Source organism: Buteo buteo, chromosome 26, assembly GCF_964188355.1.
Source record: "Buteo buteo chromosome 26, bButBut1.hap1.1, whole genome shotgun sequence".
In the NCBI taxonomy this organism is placed as follows: domain Eukaryota; kingdom Metazoa; phylum Chordata; class Aves; order Accipitriformes; family Accipitridae; genus Buteo; species Buteo buteo.
This window is the reverse complement of record NC_134196.1, coordinates 4,746,317-4,765,927: the sequence shown is the minus strand read 5'-3', so window position 1 is coordinate 4,765,927 and position 19,611 is coordinate 4,746,317. Positions and strand designations below refer to the sequence as shown.

Genomic DNA, 19,611 nt, shown 5'->3' with positions numbered 1-19,611 from the left:
TGCAGAAGATAGACTCGGGCAAGTGCTTCTATATGTGTAAAAGTAAAGGATGCAGCCACAAGGCAGTCCATTTGAAAGGAGCAAAGATTTAGGATTCTAGGAATGAGTTAGCAAAGATGTAGGCTTCTAGGCAGTAGTAGCACTTCTGGGGAAAGTCCTGGTGCTTCCCACTGTCATGCATTGATGGGTGGGATTAAAAAGCACAGAACCACTAGCTCAATGTTCTTGTGAACACTGGTAGTTTTAACTGCTGATCTGTCCTAAGGCAAAGTCCAAGATGAGGGATAGTGAAATCTCATCTCCATGTCCAACTAGAGCTGGCTGAACTGTAGTCATATGTTTGGGTTTTTCTTTGGTGGTGAAGAATGGATCATCTTGAAGGGACCTGTCTGCAGTTCGTATGTCATCAAAGTTGCTATTGAAAGCTGCTTGAGTGGTCTAGCTTCTCAGCTTGCAGGGAATGCAGTGCTACACACAAGGCTTTCAGGCTGACTTCGTAGCAAAGTAGTATAGCAGTGGGAGTTGTGACCTGGGGGCTGATAACCAGTTTTCTACTACACATGGTTTTGCCTTGAGAATATTCCGAGGAAGACTTCCAAGTCCTGGCTTTGCTGGAGCTCTGCTTGCAGATTTTTGCAGTGGTGCAGTGCATGGGCCATGACTGTGGGAGAAGGTTAAGCTGGGATAGCTAAGGAGTGGGTATAGAATATTACTGGATGATGTATCATACACTGTAAACTTAGTACAAATTCCTCCATTAATGTAAAAGCCCAGTCAGAGTGCACACAGTGTCCAGACGCTGTGACCCTCTCTGGTTCATACAGATACCAAAATGTTACTTCTGAATCATCTCTTTCCCTTTGGATATGCTTTCACATCAGCAGGCAAAAAAAAAGAAAAGGGCAAATCAGAAAGTGAAAAATAGGAATACCTGCTGTTATGATGTGAAGCAGTCCTTCCATAGCTCAGTTTTGTTCTTGCCCTCATTTCTTTCTCAGGGCAAAGCAAAAGACTTTACCGTATATCATGGTGGTTCTGGTCAAGAAACGCAGTACTTGGCAACCCTAGGCTGTTTTGAACCCTGAAGACAGAGGTCAGCCTACTTCACTCGTACACAGAGCTCTCTTATCATCATCGTTTTGTTCAAGTGCTATCACACAAAGTGAATCTTAAAACCAGCTACGTGCAAACATGTGGTTTAGGCAAATACTTTGATTACCTTTCAGCAGTGTATTGTATGTTAAGCTGTTCTGTGGCTGCTTAGAATATGTGTTGTCATCAAAATTTCAGTAAGAGGCTTCATGATAGAAGAGCTGCATGTTGTAAACAAACTTGAAAAATGCCAACATCATCAGTGTTTATACACCATGAGAGAAACTCTTTCTGAAGGTGAAGAGAACCTAGCAAATATAAAGCTCTTGAGTGGTGCTAGCACAGGGACATTTTGCTCAGAAGTTAAACCAACTCTTAATTCACTTTTACTACAGTGGCTATGCTTTTTTTTTATGATGTTCTGGAGTAAGACGCAAACTGCCAGCCATGTTCCGCTCTGAGCTATGCTTGTAATGCATAAAGATTTTTCAAAGGTTAGGGGTTTTAATAAGCAAAAATCATTTGGTGACAGTTGTTATACAGCCTCAGAGTTTCCAGGGTTTGATAGCTTGTGTAGCTGATGAGCATTAAAAGCTCATGCCTTAAAGTAAAATATTCTTAAGCTACAGGCTGAATCTTGTGTGCGCCACAAGACTGCGACGCGCCATTGTTAAAGAAAAGCCAGAGTGGTATTCAGGGTTTTGACTTGAGCCATGGAAATTAATACTAACCTTTCTAGAGATGGTTGTCCTTTCTATTTTTATACCTAAGGTCAATGTCACCTGGTAAGCTGGTTACAGTACAGTGAACTGTTAAGAGTTTTGTGAATGACTAAACTTCAAAAGAGGCACACTGTAGCACTGGTTTGAACTGTGTTTCTTCAGTATTGGGTCATGCACAAAATAAGCATTGGTTTCCATTAATTTATTAAAATGGAGAAATTTATAGTGGGAGTTATAATGGCATTTCTTAATGGTAGGAGTGTTAATAGCTTACAATATGATATCCCACCGGCTCTAAATATCCCTCTCTTTCCCACCACCAGTAGCGTATTCAAAATCTTTGTTTTAAAACCCAAGCAAAGATCTTTGTAGTCAAATTTATATGCCATGCAGTTGTTCCACAGTCTGCCTGTGTGCCTGACTTCAAATTTTTTTTTTATCCTTAAGTTCTGTTCATGTTAGTGATTTGGGTTTTTACCTCTACTAAATGTTTAGTATGAATTTCATTTAAGTTTATCTGCCATTTCACAGGTTACAGTAATCAAGGTAATCTGTCAAGTTCCTTAGGTACAGTAAGTTTTACAAACCTGAAAGTAGAATACCAAAATGAAGTTACCTTCCTGGGATTGCTTTATATTGTATTAAACCTCATCTAAATGAGGAGCTACTCTGTTAATGAATTTAGAGCTTAGTCTTTAATTGGGTAGCATGAAACACAGAAATAAGAGTTGTTAGCACATGTGGTGTTCAAAGAGAAATATGACACTAATAATAAGGGTGGCAAGCTGATGATGTCCAGCCTCTTAAATGGCAGGAGAACCTTCCCATTCCCTTTTCTTCCTCCATCTCACCAAAAACTGAGACTCTTGCTTTGTTTATACTTGGTAGTATATTGAAATGCCTACCAAAAAATATGCAATTTCTCCCAGATCTGTGTGACTATAGGTTCTAAGTAGAAGAGGCTGATGCTGAAGGCTAATCTGCTGCAACAGTGAAAATGGCAGTAGTATTATCTAAGACCTCTTGCAGGAAATAGAGGAATCTGCTCCAGTGTGTGTCTGATATTTGAAAAGTGATTGGGTGTTACAGACTAGAACTAGGTAGAAACTGTACAAAATCTACAGCTGAAAGATTGTGGCAGGTACAGTGAAACCCTTGGGGTTTTATAAGAGTATGCAAGAAAGGGCAGGAATAGTCTTGCATTGTGCCTTCAGGAGTGTAGCCATTAAAGTACTATCCAACAGATCCCACAGTTAAAAATAACTCTTAAATCTTTCAGATTTTAAGCAACTTTCTGCCTTGGTAGACTGTTAGCCTAAAAATTAAACTGCAGCATGACTCTTGCTCCATCTACAGGAAACAAAAGGCAAGTCTGCATGTCTGAGACTGCAGTATGTCTAGAGCTGCCAACAGTGAATGACCTCCAGGCTAGAAAGATTATGGGATGAAGTGGAGGGTTTTCCCTCTTGTGGTTGGATTTAGACTAATACTAAAATATATGCATAAATTCAGATTTGAGACCTTATCTACATAGTACTCAGACTTCCTTAAGGAATTGTTCTTGGGGGGACGTAGCACTTAATTCAACAGCTTGTCTGTCAAAAGAAATGTGGGTTTTTTCAGGCTTTTCTCCCAAAGTTTAGACTGTCTTGCACACTTACTGTAGCCTATAGGATTCTGTTTACTTTAAAGAACCATATTTGAACAGCCATGGGTGCATAAAGGCCAGAGGAAGAAAGATATATTTATTAGAGACAAAATGGTTCAAAGTCTAGAACTTAACCAGTGTATTGGATTAGAAGCTTACAATTAGGAAAGTGGGAACTTTGTTTGACTTTCTGGTGAAAAAGCTGAAGCATTTCTTGGTCCTCTAGCACTTAATTTTGACACATTTTGAAGGAACTACATTAAGATAAGAACTTGGAGGAAATATTTTTATTAGCAAAAGCACTTAAAAAAACCACTGTCAAGTTGATGGTGGTTTTTAAACTATGAAGATGATTCAGTTGAATATATTACTTGCAGAGAAAAATCATGAGACTCTTAATTACCACCTTTTTATACTTTTGGGTATAGAGGTTTTCAAAAGACGCTACTGTCTGCAGAAATTATGCTATATTTTGGAAGCACATATCTTTGCCTAGAGAGTAACTAGACATCAGTGACAGTAATCACATTTACATAGCAACATCTGGTTGCACAAAAGCTTCATTATAAGCTTTGGGGAATTTTTACACTTAATGTAATGGAGTGCTTCTAATTGTTTCATTCAGAATTACTCAGCTAAGAGTATTTGTTTAAACCACTGATTTGCTTGGAGGGAGAATAGAAAGCTGTTAAGTAAATTCCACTTAGAGTAACATTGATAAATTCCCACTGTGACTATGGGGTACTAGTAAGCTGAAAAAACTTCTCTATGAAAGCTATTCAGTATTGGTAAACTTACCTGGTGGTGGTGTTTGTGCCATGTGGTGGATATTGGTTAATTGTCAGACTCCCACTTAGCAGTTCAGAGAAGCCACCCTGCATCTATTGATGGTGAGTTTCTTTGTCCTTCAACAGTCCTGTTGCCATAGACCTGCTTTTAAGAAATCTTCGTAATATAAGTGAGGCCTTGGCTGGGACTTCTTAAAGAGTTATAAAATCTTGGAAGTTTTTTGGTTTGGGGATGTTAGTGTTGGGGGGGGGGGTGTTGGATTTGAGGTGAAGGGGGGCAATTTTTTTCCCACAGATTCATGTTACTTTTGATGTAATAGGATGATGGGAAATTGCTTTTTTTAGTTGTTCAGCTTGCCATGAAGTAAAAATATTAAAGGGTTTAGTGATTCCTAGATGGTGCTGCATGAGAAGGGCAAAAATTGAGAACAGAAGTGTAAGTTTGGAGCCTTTTAGGTTCTGCTTCTCTTTTTTTTTTTTTTTTTTTTTTTAAAAAAGATACTGTAATGTTGAGGAAATTGGGACTGATCAGTAAAACTTAAACATTTCTTCAGCGTGTGTTCCTTTAGGCTAATAAATGCTTTTTCATTACCCAGTGTAAAGCATAAGCAGTCTTTAGTGCCTGTTGTTGCATAGCTGACCCTTTCAGACAAAAATAAGTGTCTGTTGCTTTCATAATTAATATGCTGCCTAATCACTTACGCAGCAGGTCCACTTACATATTTCAGCTTCATGAGCTCTAACCGGTATCTTTGTCATTACAGCAGACAACCAGAAGAATATTGTATGTAGTTTTACATTAACTTCAGGTCTAGCTCTTGCTCTAGAGAAGCAAAATGCTTGTTGAGTTGCACTGGCTGCGATCAGACTTCCTTCATCAAAACTGCTTAATAAATATCACCAGCCATCTGCTTTCTTTAAAAAGACAGACACAGAAAAAATTCACTTGTAAGATCTTGATTAGACTTATTGCTAAAGCCTGCCCAGTTGTCTGTCAGAGTTACTCATTAAAATGTAATTAAGATCCATATGGTCCTTTATATAAAGACATAAGACATCAGTAACTTTCTTTGGTTGAAGCTGGAAACAAAGACTGAAGGCTAGAAAATGTCATCTTAGCACTAAGAAGCCCTATTTTAAATATCGGTTATACAACAAGACAAAAAATAATCTAAGTATGGCTTTGTCTACCAGTAGACTACATACGCTTTTACGTCTCAGGCGTATGGACTGAGATTTGTTTAGAATAAATGGATGATCATAAACTACTTCTGTTGGAAGAGGTATTACATATTACTTTTGGAAAAACAAATCCTAGAGTCTCAGTAGAACATAATGACTGTCTTAACTGTATTGATAAAAATTACTGAGCACAGGCTGATACATATGGGGGTTGTTTTAAAAAGTTGGAGTAAAGTTCTGAATTTAAAGCCTTTTGTAATGTTACTAACTAGAAAAAGAATTCAAAACTGTTTGTAGAGAATTGGGGATATAAATTTGGTTTTAAGCTTACATAGCAAAAGCTATGCTTTTGTATGAAAATTAGCATACATTAAGTCATTATGCTGCAAGATCCACCCAGTAACCTACAGTTTAATTTGTTATTGTATTTTGAAGATTTGGACTTAAGTTTCTGTGTAAAATAGCAATGGAGTTTCAATGATTCCCTCTCTAGATTTATTATTATTATACTTGAAATTATCTCTTGTCCTATCTACTTCCCTGGGTTGTTTCAGTATTGGATGGCATTTATCTCTTTAATAAAATAGAGTACAAAAGAACATGTAAAGTAAAAACAGTATTTTGGTCTGGATGGAAAACTTGAAAGATTTATGCATTCTTTGATCCACTCATTGGGACAAGCTTTTGTGTTCTAATACTTTAAGTACTCTAAAAATAGAAACTCCAGAAGCAATGCAGCACTGTCTAATTAAAACTTATGTTAAAACACTTGCTTAAATAACCCTACTAAGGAGGAGTATGCTGATGTAGGAGACTGGTACTGGTATTTTAGGTTTTGAAATTAAAAAGCACATTAACACTTTTTCCTGTTTGTTTTGTAGGCTGGCGTAAAGGGAAAGCTAGGCAGACTGCTTGGGATATTTGAGGTGAGCTATTTCTTTTACCTTTTAAAAACAATGTTTGTTGGGTTTTGGTTGTGTTTTATTTTGGTTTTGGGGTTTTTTGAGAGCTGATAAACTACAACATCAGACTTAAGTTTTTCAGTATTGCCTGCCTATAGTTTTGCAATGCTGCTGGAAATGCTACATTAGACAGGTGATTTCCTTTAGTTGTTACATGATGTGTGAAGATTTGAATAGGAGGATTTCAAAATACTTGGAACCTTTCTGGAAAGATTAAATTACTACTTGGACAACATCTAGAAGGTTGGGTGGTTTTTTAAAAAAAAAGTGAAACCAACATTGATAGATCTAGGATTTCTGAAATATCACACATGCCTTTTTTGAGGCACTATTCTGACTTTTCCTCTCTGAGTAGATGTTGCTGAAGTAGCTTGACAACTTTCACACACCTAAATTGATAGGTCTGTATATGAAGTACCTCATTATGGCTTTGATTCACGAAAAAAAGCTAAGGCTTTGGATAACAGATAAACCTAGCCTTTAGCAATACTATGTAGTTCAAAACTTGTATTTTATAGTGTAAACATCAGACTGAGCTACTGACAGCACAAGGATGCATGCTAGATATAACTCTCTTTTAGTGTTGGCGCTGCCCACTTCTGCTCAGGTTCTAAACAGGAGCAGACTAGAAATGTAGGTGTGAGTCTTCAGATCATAACACATCCAGCGTTATTATGTTGTGCTGTATGATGGGTGAGAGTGGAAGACTCTTAGTCTAGTAGTTAGATAAGAATATTCACAGTTTAATTATAAAACCAACTTTAAGAGGCAGTGTATTCCTGATAGGGATTTCCTACATGAAATATTACTTAGTCATGTATGGTATGACTAGTTGATAACAGTGCTAAAGGTGTTCCCATTGTGAAGTATGGAAACCATGACAAAATTAGAGAAGCTCCTGTTTGTAGTCAGTAGCACTCACCCTTTTTCTGATTTGTTTGGGGTTTGAGTACACCTGGATAGTCCTAAACATTAAAAAGTTGCCTGTGTTTTAACTCTGCTGCTTAGTCTACAGAACTATTCTGTATTTCCCAGCTCAGACCAAAAAAAAAAAAAAAAAGACTGGATACCTATCATCTTGTTGCCTTAAAACAAGGGCTGCAAGGGATGATGATTCTTTGGTAATTCAGCTGTATGTTCTTTTTAAGCCATCTACCACCGTCTACACCAGAGGAGATAAAAAAAAATAATCTGTGTTGAGTGGTGCTTTTCTAGGTTAGTCCTAACTTAAATCAAGGCCCTACTTCAGTTGCACAACACAGACCCACAAGTAGTTGTTAGTACCATTGAGGGGGACACACGTTGCAACCTGGGGATGGAACTAAGAGAAGATGGAAACGATACTGCTGCTGAGTCCTCCCATTCTAGAACTACAGCCAGAAAGGTGACATGTCACAGATGTATCTACTCTATTTAATAGTGATATTGACAAAGAACAGTCTTGGAGTATTTTTATTTCCTAGTAAAGCATGAGAGCTTAAAACTATGTTAAGCTTGTAGCAAAACAGAGTTAAGTAGGAATGGTTATTGGTGGAAGGATAAAACCATCTGCAAGGAGAGCCAGGGCATAACATCTCTTGGTTCTTAATATAGTTGTAATCATAGATGGTCCTGTGTTTTCTAGGAGCTCAGCTCTTTTCCGAGGGGCAGTATGGTTTGGTTAGTCGGGTTGCTAGCACCTCTGACAGTACGCTAGCCTGTTTTGGAGCTAGCAGGGAGTAATGTCCACATAGACCTTGTGTGGACTGGCTGCGGCACAGCGACCCTGCCCCGAGCAGACTACCTCTGTCAGCCTCTGGATTTGACTTGCCCTGTTCAAAAGGCGTGTGCTTCCAGATAGGCGGTTAGTGCTGCAAACGTGGCAAACCTGTCAAGTGAACAGATGGTAATGATTTTTGCATTTGTCATGATTGCAAACATAGGCTATTTAATTTGCCTCACTTACTGAGTGAAACTTTATAGCCAGCGTTGCATAGATGATCTGGCCACGTGATGCAGTCGTTCCATCTTGCAAAGGTTTTTATAATAACCTTTCATCTAGGAACATGAGTTGTGGAAACAGTTTTAGCAAATGCACTCTACAGTGGTAATTTACAACATACATAAAAGATAAGTAATGGGCAGTACTAGTGGACAACTGCTAATATTAAACTGGATGACCACGAACATAGTTTGGTCCCACTTCATGATCTTCAAATTTGCTTGGGTTGTTTTAGGGGGTTTGGGGTTTTTTAGCCTAGTAAAATAGAGTAGCTGTTGTTTCAAATAAAATGCTTTCCCATCCTTTTGGGCCTACTCAGCACAGATGTTTATTTAGTGAAAATAAAAGCCAGGTTTTGCTGGCAAGTATCCTTCAGAGGTAAGTAATTTCTAATCTTACAGTTGTGCTAAGTCTAAGTTATTTTTTGCTGAGAATTAAAACGTCTACTTCTAATATTCAAGCAGAACCAGGATCGGAAGCATAGGACATATGTTTATGTTCTTACTGTGACGGAAATACTGGAAGACTGGGAGGATTCAGTTAATATAGGTAAACCCATTCTCTTGTCCTTATGTGCTACACTTAAAATGTATTAAACAGACTTCTTTCATTTTCAGAAGCACTTCATATAATTCTTGGGGGAATACTAACTCTGTTCTATAAACTGAAATTACTGGAAGTTGTGATGTTCTTCCACGCTTTTGTACACATATAACTAGGGTTGCTTCTGACATATTGTGTTACTCTTATGTTATATTAATTAGGGTATTCTAAGTATTACTATGGAATAAACTTCATCATTAATTGCTGATACAGCTCTTAATTTTTTCTTTTTTAAAGGCCAAATATTTTACTGACTTAACTACTTTTCCCTTAAAAAGTAGAATGTTTTGCTGTCTGATACTCTAGGGTGGTTTTGAAAGTGTCTTGGGGGTGGGGAATCTTTGGAAAGTTTTGATGAGGTTCTTTTTCCCCTGATTTTCCCGGGGGGGGGGGAAATCACTAGTATTTACTTTCACTGTAGCATAATTTTTCAATAGCAATAGTGCTGACCTTAAGAGGTATCTATTCCTATATATATGTCTACGTCATACAGATACTACTGTCATGCAGTTTAGTTAGGTTAACATCTTTTGTGATGTTGTATGGATCTTCCACTTTGAATTTAATTTGGTAAACATTAACTGGTTTTGTCCTTAAGTTAAAAAAAAAAAGCTTAGTTCATTCAGTGTATTTGTCCAGCTGAAATTTTAGTTAACTAAGAATTGGTATAAAAACTGACATCCTACCTTGTTTGGTTATGCTTTGCCCTTTTCAGGAGGTGGTGCTTTAGGAGTGTTAGCGTTCATAAACTTAACACTGTGATCTGTCAGCAAATGGCATGTAACTGTAAGGGTCATTTCAAAACTGCTCAGTTTTTCAGGCGGAGAGAGAATGTTTTGTTTCTGGTACTACCAAGTTGTGGGGAGTCCACCCTCTTAATTGCACATCAGGTTCCCTGTACAGCAACACTGATCAGTGGTCCATTACTTAAGAGGATCAATATTGGCAAGGGTGGGATTGTTTTGAGGGTTTTTTTTGTACCTGGAACTGCGCAGGACCTGTGAGGACAGCACTGCTCCATTCCTGCTTAGTGCCAGGCTGCGGGGTAGAGGGGAGCATCCAGTGCTGCTGGCAGTGGATGAACAACCTTGGTTTTAAACAAGCAGTTTATAGATGTCTTAATAATGTTCAAGCATAGTACCTGTAAAACTCTAAAACCAAAGGAAAAACAGAATTAATCCCACTTCTAACAATACCATCCCTGACCGTGTCTATTAGAGGCCTCCAATTTTAAAGGATTCATTTGTATAAGAAAGATGGTCTGAGGACTACCTTACTAAGATAACTCTTAGAACTTATCTATACCCATCTCTGGTATAAAGTATATTGTTTTTTAAAACTTACAGCTAACCTGAGTAACTCCATACATGGATATGTTTTGAGTATGGAGCACTGCTTTCTAAATTAGACCAAGCCATTCTTCTTCTGTAACTTCATGCATGCATACATGTTCGTTCTTCAGATTGGTTTTTCTGCTAGGTATGACAATGTAGGAAGGCAGTATTAAGTAATTTAAATAGTAATATCCTTTTCTGTAGGGACTAGATGTGGCTTTTGGAGCATATGAACAGTTGTATGAGTTTCTGCCCAGTATCTGTTTCAAGAGAGTTATCTGAAAGGCTTTATTATGAACTCCATTTCAGTAGGCTTGAGTGAATCTCTTGTGCTCATCTGTTCTTTCAAGGTCTTCTCACTATCTTTTGCCTGACAACTTGAACTTCTAAAGTAAAAGAAATGAGAAAAAGTGAATGATCAGATAGCAACAAATGGTGCTGTTACAAGTTTGTAACTGTTTTTCTTTGTGGATTATACTCATTCAGGAAGGAAAAGAGAATGGTTTAAAGTAGAAGATGCAATCAAGGTCCTTCAGTGTCACAAGCCTGTTCATGCAGAGTACTTGGAAAAACTGAAACTGAGCTGTTCACCCACTAATGGAAACTCTGTGGTTCCCCCTCTTCCAGATAATAACTCCTTATATGTCACTTCTGCACAGACTTCTGGGTTGCCCTCTACTGTGAGATAAACATTTGGATTACCTTTCTATTCATGTCATCACAAGGGGAGACATCTGTGATCACATGTAGGCATCTGTATAACTGTCAATTCTAAGTGAAATATGTGAATGTGTCATAACGTCAAATTTATTTGAACATGTTTTTCCTTTTTAACAATGTAAAATAGTATTTCAGCAAACCAAAGCCATATATGGATTTTTTTTAAGATGCCTTAACAGGCCATTTTTTAAAAAAAAAAAAGAAACTTGAGTATATAAATTTCCATATCTGCTAAAATAAAATAAGCATCTCAGTCGTGTTCAGCTTATTTAAGACTTGTCAGTTTTAGTCAGTAGTTCTGCAAGAGTACTTGCTTAGAAAAAAGCTTGAGCAAATAGTCTTATACTAAACTCTTATTTGGTATCCACAGATGAAGCACTAAGATCTTAAGATGGCAGTATTTGGGTAAATGGGTGCTTTGAAGGCAGAGATGCATAAGTGTGACTACAATAAAGCACTAAACCACGTTCAGCCCGTCGAGAGCAAAGGATACCGACACTAAGCACTGCTTGCCTCACTTATCCAAAAGGTTGCCTTGTCCTATGCAGTCTTCATGTAATGTATAACTAGAGCAAGAACAATAATTTTGTCTTGCAACTACCAAAACTATCCACTATACTTCTGTTTTCATCACTTGGTCAGCTGATGAACTGTCAGAAGACTTACGTGAAAAGCATTGTAGATCTCTTTGCCCGTTTTTTTTTCCTTTTAGCATTTTGATAATGTTTTGTTTGCGTTGTAATAATACTGCAGGTTCCAAAAACTTGTAATCTTCAACAGAAAGCATCTTATGTAGTGTTCCTGCAGTCTGTTGTAATCTAAAAATGTTTAGAGGAAAGAAAGACTTACCCAAGGGGCACCCTTACGTTGCAGAGGTGTCTGTTAGCAAGCATGTGTTGAGGTGTCTTGCCCAGCAGGAACTAGTAGTGGTACCTCCTGGGCTTGGAGACAGGTGGGTTGATACTTACTTTACACTAGTGGAGAAATAATATTCCTTTGTCTTATTCAGAAGGTGTGCTGAAAGCCCCAATTTGAAGTTAATTCTTAAGTGCTTCAGTTTTACTGTTTTAACATCAATTGCTTTAGCTTCTTGAATTAAAAGCTGGCCTCTTGATAAAAGCTTAGTTGGAATAAATGAGGTACAGCTGACAACTTCCCTGTTCTTAATTATTTTCTCCTCTTTTTCAGCCAAAAAGATGAAAACAAAATCCACTGTCGGTCTTAATGTTTTTACCATAGGATTACTCTCTCTGTGTATGTGTGTGTGTATGGTTTCTTCTATAAGAACACAATCTAATTCATGTGAACATCCTAATTCTGACTTTTTTCTAGGATCTAAACCCAACTGTACCTCCTCTATAGCCAGCCAAAACAGAGGTTGAGGTAGACCATTACCTCACATGTGAAGTTTATTCTGGGTAAAGCTCATTCTCGTACACAACATTTAAACCTTTGTAAATAGTCCAACTAGTAAATAGTGAGTGTAAAATGGAAAATAAATGTAATTTAAACCTTTTGTTACTCAATACACAAATGGTTAACTTCTACTTTTTTAACACAAATTGTGTAAAATGCTGCTATGAATTTTTTTGTGCTGTTACACTTTTTTAGGAAAAAATGTTGTTGCCACAAGTTACTCCTTAGAAAACCAATCTTGTGCCATATGTAAATGCAGTGAAACTAAGGAGACAGATGATCTGATCTCTTAATGCTGCTCTCTTTGAAGAGGCATAAATACTACTGACAAGAGGCATGAGCCACAGAGCTGAAGACTTCTGAAATGTTGGGTAGGATGCTGCTTTCCATCCCTGTATCTCCTATTCCAGGTCACTTCCAGAACTGGAAAGAACACACAACTCTGTTCAGGTGCACCTGAAGGTGGAAGTATTGCCAACAGCTCACCCAGCCTTTCGGTCGGGAGGTGGGGGGCTGCGGAAGGAGTGTTGATATTTCAGCAGCGCACACAAGTGTATGCCTACTTTACATGGAACCTGCTGCAAATTGGGACACCATTTGCTCAGCTCGTTTCTTTAAACTGAATGGTCTATCAAAAGCACTGTTTTGCCAGGTGAAAGAGAAGAAGGTGGAGTTGAGTGTGTTGAAGAATGTCTAATCTTTGTTAAAATCATACCCACGGTGTGTAAGGGTACCTCTGGCTCTAAAGCTGCCTTCTAAAGAGTGAATTATTTAGCTCCCTTTTTTGATCACTTTGCTCACTTTTTTTGTTCAGTAGTCATTTTTACACTTTAAATTGAGCAAACTTGTACAGGCTTTCTTGTAACAAGATTATATAGAATCTGTGAAAGCTAAAACAAGAATCCAGAGTTTGAGTTCTTATAAAAACTGCTTCTGTCTCCGTTTCAGATTCTTGGAATGAAACCAATCCAAGCTTGTATGAGATTTAGTGGTAATGCATGATCTTATTTTGTAACTCTTGAATTATGTATTTGATAATAATGTAAAAATGTACAGTATTGCTGTTGCTAACAAACTCAGAGTTGATTGCCTATAAATATTTTGGTTATTTTTTTGGTCACACACATTTGAGCTGTTCAGTAGTGCCAGACAGATATTTTTTTTTAAACAGCATTCATTGTATAAATCTCTTCAGTCTCTATGCAACCTTCAGAATGAAGCTGTATTGCTCAGTTTGACTTCTACTCCCTTTCAGAGATAAATGTTCTGTGAATTGTAAAGGTAAAGTGAAAACAGTTATGCTACAGGGAACAACTGTAGTAAACAGGCAGTGATATGGCTTCAGTCCTAGTAAAATCTGACACTAAACTTCAACAGTAAGGGTCTGTGTAAAAATGGGAATAGGAAAGCTAAAGTTTTCTTCTACTATCTATCCATTTAAATGTAGAAGCATTTTGGTTTTACATGCATCTCTATTTAGATGGGCCAAAACTATTTCATACAAAGCAGATTTGGGATTTCTCTCATGCCATAAATTCTGTAAAACCTATCCAGATGCGGTTCTCCAGAGGAGAAAGGGAAGAGACAGGTTGTCATCTGCAATTTTCAAAAAGTCTAGTTTGCACTGCTGGTTTTCCTGGCTGTTAAGTTTTGAGGTTATAATGAGTTAGATTATGGTGGTATCAAATAGAAATAGCCTTAAAGTTTAAAATCATGTGGAGCCAGAATTACATTAAATGGATGTGCTTTTAAACACCACGAAAAATACCGAGGTATTGCAGAGAGGCTGTTAAAGTGAAGATCTTATTTTGGTGCTTACTGCACCCTGACTTAGCCTAGCGTTGGTCTGTTAACAATGTGCTGTGAAAAAAAAAACAACTGAGAGGCAAACACTTGGTTTACTTACCAACATGGTTTGTGAAGTGAAAACTGAAGGGAAGGGGTGGGGGGGGTGGGGGGAGCGCAAATTAAGTTGTAAACATTTTGACCTGCTTGCATGGATTTTCTTTAAAGATTGATGTAAGAATTTTGACTTTTTATATTTGAGAAATACCAGAATAAAATCTAAATTAGTCCTGTGGATGATGCAGTCATTCTATCGCAAATACTGCAAAAGAAGTGTTCATGCAAGAGTCTTCCGTCCCATCTAAAACAGACCTAGTTTCACCTAATGTTTCCTACTTCTTGCCTCATCCTTGCACTCTAGCTTCATCGAGCCCTGGGGGAGAGCCCTCTGAAGAGCTTATCCCAGCTCACAGTAACTGCTGCCCACACCAATGAGATTTCTCACTCTCCTTTCATTCTTTGTGTCTTCCAGTTGCAGCATAGACATGTATTTAAGATCTGCACAGTAACAGAGAGAGCAGCTGCATCAGGTCAGACCAAAGTTCCATCTAGCCCGGTGCCTCATTTTCAGCAGTGCCTGTAGGAATTGGGAACAGCGGGACAGTAAGTGTTTGCCTCAGGTGCCCCCCTGCCTACCACTATTTCTAGCTCAGGATCCTCCCCAGCCAGACATAGTTTCTTTGTGCTGTTAGAAGGAATGGATTTGTTTTCCTTGAACTTGACACCACGGTCCCCATTAGAACACATCTCGAATACCCACCCCAGCTTGGAGAGCACTGCCAGAGCTCAGCCTGCTGCTGCAGACCCACCTCCTCCTGTTTTCTGAACCTGCTTCCTTCCACATTGTTTTGACAGCGAGGAGTTATTCTGTTCCCCCTCTCTGTATGACTTCTGACAAGTAGACAAGTACCACCCATCCTTCTCCTCTCCAGATTTAAGAGTTTTACTGGAGTTGTGTCTGGCTCCTGTCAGAACATCTCCCATGCATCATGCAAAGTTGAAGCATGCAAGTAGGGGTAGAGTGTGGATCAAAGCACAACACACAGAGGGAAAGGCAAAATGATTGACTTTTCCAAGACTCTTAGATAGTAAGGATCTTCAAGCTTTAAGTTGAATGGTTTGGTTTTTTTTTTAAATTTACCCTCATACTTGCACCACTGTTCTGGCCTCAGTACTGCTGTGGCATTAAGCTCGGCACTGCGTGCTCAGCCCGAGTGCTGAAGCCAGCACTGTGTCCACATTAGGAAGACAACGCTCCACACAAGGAGCAGTATTGCAGTGCTCTCGGGCAATCTTCCGTCCCTAAGTAAGCAGGAGATGCTGTTTGAAGAGCTAAGTTTGGGAAGGCTCCAGATCACTGCATGAGCCTGCTGCAGGATCAGCTGCCATCTGCCTGATGCCCCACACTGAACTTTGAGCAGCTCCCGGTGGTAGCCCTGGTTCCCAACAGCTTTCCTCATTATTTGTTGCCACCAGTTCCGATGGGTGGACAGTATGGAGCAGCACGTACGGCAATGCACGCTGCTGGCCAAAGACCATCACCTCGCGCCCTGACCCTGGTCTTGGCTTACCTGTGGCTTGGTGCCTGTTACATCCAGACTCCGTAACAAGGTCCTTGTCCTAAGGGACTTTTTGCTGCCATTCAACGGCTTAATTCTCCTAAACACTTCCTTCTTTCCTGCCTTCTGGGTACGCCACTAACACAACCTGTCCTTGAATAAGGCAGGCAGACATCCGCAGCAGCTGAAGAAAGGAACGATACCGTTAGAATCACTTTACTGTGTCTTAGTCTTCTGAGATTAGCCCGCCTTTAATAACTGTGCACGGGGCATAAGACCGCAGACACCCCTCCATAGATTTCACAGTGCCCATCCTAAGCCTTCAGTGCTACCTGTAATAACGAGTAGCTGATGGGAAGACCCCAGCAGCAGTACTTCTGAAGGCACAGCAGGTATTCGGGCTGAGCTGAGCACACCCGCTACAGCAAGCAAAAACTGATCATCACACACGAAATCTTTGATTTATGACTGACCTTGCAAGCCTCTCTACAGAAATCATGGACATCTGAACTCGGGTGCCAGTCGGGCAGGGAGGTGCAGATGAGGCCTGAACCAAAAATACTCCTTTGCAGCAGCTCTGAAGAGCCCCACCTACGCCAGAGTATCTGAAACACAATTTTGCAACAAGTACTCCAGTCACAGCTGAGCTTCCCATGTGACAGAATTTATATTCTCCTTTTTAAAAAATAAAACTCTTTCTGTTACATGCCACACTTGCACGAATCTCTTTATCCGGGAAGGCTCGTGCAGGGCAATAGACAGAAACCGCAGTTGCTGTACGTACCTCCTAGCGCTCGCGTCCTTGGGGAGGATTCTCGAGTATTCAGTGTCTCAGCGATGACGAATGGTGACAACTCCCTAGCAACATCCTGAGCTACCCCCGTGAGTCATCTTGGGATTAATTCCCTTTCCTAAGACAGGTCATCCAGTGGGTAGTGTTCAGCTGACAGCTTCCACCACCACCCTTCAAATCAGAGCAGTTTTTATCCTTAGTTTTCTGCCCTGCAGACAAAGAGCAAATACTCGACTTGCTCACACCTAACCCCTTACTGTAAGCGTTGAGGGGAGTTTACAAAAGCAACCACCACAGAGAAAGCAGTTAGCTGCTTGATGCCACCCTTCTAATGTACTTCAGTGCAACATAACAATTAGATATTTGCTTTAAAATCTTCCTACACACTTTGACAGGAAAGGTTGCAATACACAGTACGAAATCCATCATAGCAGACATGTAATTATTAACTTCATGCCATGCTCAGAATGTAATATGGTTTAGCAAAGCTTAATAGATCTATGAAATTGATTGCACTAGAAATTGTCCAAACTGCACTGAAGCAGGCAAGTCTTGTACTGAAACAGGCAGATTTAAACACAGGGAGGCAAAAAAAACCCAGAGCAAACCCATCCTCTGAGCTTGTGTACCACAGCAGCCCCCTCCGATGGCTTTAGGACAGAGGTGTTGCTCTTTTCTCCCCATACAAGTAAGAAAAAAGCCAGAGCAATTGGAAAGCATTATGAAAGAAGTTATCAATGTTTATCTTCCTTATTTTAAGAGATGTTAAGAACTGTTCGGAACCTGTATTGCACACTGATGGCAGCCCACTACAGTTAAATGAAGCTCAGTGTCTATGTAACGAATAACCACTCTTCCTTTTATTTCAGTGTCATATTACATTACAGTCAAGACATGTTATTGACAAAACCTACCAGACATTTTACTTTAAGAGTAACCCTCAAAAAAACCCAAAATAGCCCACGAAGGAATGTACATAAATCGAGATGTCACAATTTTTGATGTTACTAGTCCATTAAGATGTTTCACAATAATCTCAACGTGTTGGAAATACACTTTCTTGAAAGCTATAGAAGCAACATTTCACTTGGTTTAGACTAAAGACAGCTAAGATACAAAAAACCTGTTCCATCAGTTCCCAGTGATAATACACTTCACATGACAGAACACAGCTACACGTTAAGAGACCACCACTGAACGGTTATGCAAAAATAAAAGCCTTCCAAATCCTCCTCTTGATCTAAAAGAAACTACTGCAAAAGTATTTTGCACGTGTGGTTTTAGATCCCACGTGATAACCCAGGCTCAACAGTGACACAGTTACTACCCAGACACTAACACACGAAATGCAATGTCACCACTCTTGCTCAGGATTTCAGGATGTTTGACACGTAGCACCAGTAATGCTAGAGGAAACCCATTTTAAAGTTACTGTAAATTTATCTGATGAACATCCACTAAAACTGGAGATTAAACTAATGCTCCCTTAAAGGTAGCTGCATTTGCTAACCAGCTGTCATGGTAGACATAACAAAAAAAGAAGTAACTTTGACTTTCAGATAGTGGCTGTGAATATACACCTGCTTAACTGAGGAAAAAGTCCTATCTAACCAGCTTCAAAGAATTTAGCCTAAAAGTTTCATGAGATAGAACGAAATTCCCAACCTGGCTTTATACAGGGCTTTAATTCAGGTTTAAAAAAGTTAAATACGTATTATTTAATATATATCATCAACTTTAAAAGGATTAAAATATGCATGAATAAACCCCACAACAAACAAACTTTAGTTTTTAGGAAGCCCACTTAAAAATTCCTTCATTACAACTACCATTTGAATAAAGAGTTTTCAGATACAGTATTTTACCTATCCTTTTACACCATTCATTTCAGATATACCATCACTATGGACTCATACATTCAAACTCGGACAGCATGGACTTCTTTAATAAAATCTCAAATTTGTTGAGATAGTTCAAAAAAAGAACCCAGACACATACTGGCTACTGTGTACTCAAACGGTTCTGTAATCCACTTTATTCAGTCACTAGCAAGTGGAGGCAGAGGATTTTTTCTATTAATATATTAACAATATTCCATCAAGAACTTACTCAGTTTTAATTACATCCTCTGATTAGCTGCCAACTCTAGCCGAGTTTTAAGCCCCGAACGTACAAATACCTAGCCATCTGCTAAATGACCTTGGGTCTGACTCATCCCACCGAGTTGGAAGTTAAATTGTGTAAGTGCCAGTTCGGGTCCCGTTTCTCTCCCGAAGGAAGGGAAAGCCACTTTCAAAGGGGATGCTTAGGTGGGTCGGACTGTCCTCTGGGGGTACCGCTCGTCCTCGGGCTAGAGACAGCTGAGGAAAGCTGTCTGTGTAGTGTAAGGTAAAGCTTTAAGAGGTAGGTGAAGCGAATCCAGGGTCTACCACACAGCTCACGTACTCTCAGCTGCCTGCCGCAGAAGTTGCCCACGTTAATGGCACATACGGGATGTATGCCAGCTAAACCCAAACACATGCTCGTTCGTAACAAGGAGGCAGGGTTAACGGTGCTTACCCACTCTGACGAACAAACAATTTGTCACAAGCCCTGAACGCAACTTTGGCTTACATTCAACACAGAAAAACTACTTTTAAAACAGTTTTTTTTAATAGCTCAGTCTGGTGAAAAAGCTGAATTCTGAACAAAGCTTCAACCATGGTACAAAGAGTACTGAGGGAGAATACCGGTTACTAACCACTGAAAGCACTGTCTGTTGGAAAACGTAGTTTTAATAGATATTCTTCATCTTACATAAGAGCACAATAAATAACACCACATTCTATAGAAATTTCAGATGACACGAGTCAGAAGAGGTGAGAGGGAGAATACCAATAGACTACATAACCATACCCCTGAATTGCATGACAAAACACTCCCTACTGCAACCACTACAAGCTGTATTTATACACTTCAGGTTGGCC

General features: G+C 39.2%; 1 protein-coding gene across 6 annotated transcripts in view; it reads left to right on the top strand.

Annotated features, from left to right (window-relative positions):
- Positions 1-16,634, top strand: part of NUDT4 (nudix hydrolase 4) — a 32,277-nt gene extending 15,643 nt beyond the window's left edge. Inside the window, exons 3-6 of one of the 6 annotated variants that reach the window (XR_012654442.1) lie at positions 6,314-6,358; positions 8,837-8,924; positions 14,766-14,896; positions 16,345-16,634. Coding sequence is in view for 4 of the 6 variants with exons in the window: in XM_075057773.1 (XP_074913874.1) it covers positions 6,314-6,358; positions 8,837-8,924; positions 10,799-11,001 (336 nt within the window). In the remaining 2 variants the exon portion in view is untranslated. Of the gene's footprint in view, positions 1-6,313; positions 6,359-8,836; positions 8,925-10,798; positions 11,286-11,402; positions 14,707-14,765 lie in introns of those variants that run through there. The other 5 variants (XR_012654441.1, XM_075057775.1, XM_075057776.1 and 2 more) reach the window with 5 other exon arrangements.
- Positions 16,635-19,611: the final 2,977 nt, after the last annotated feature.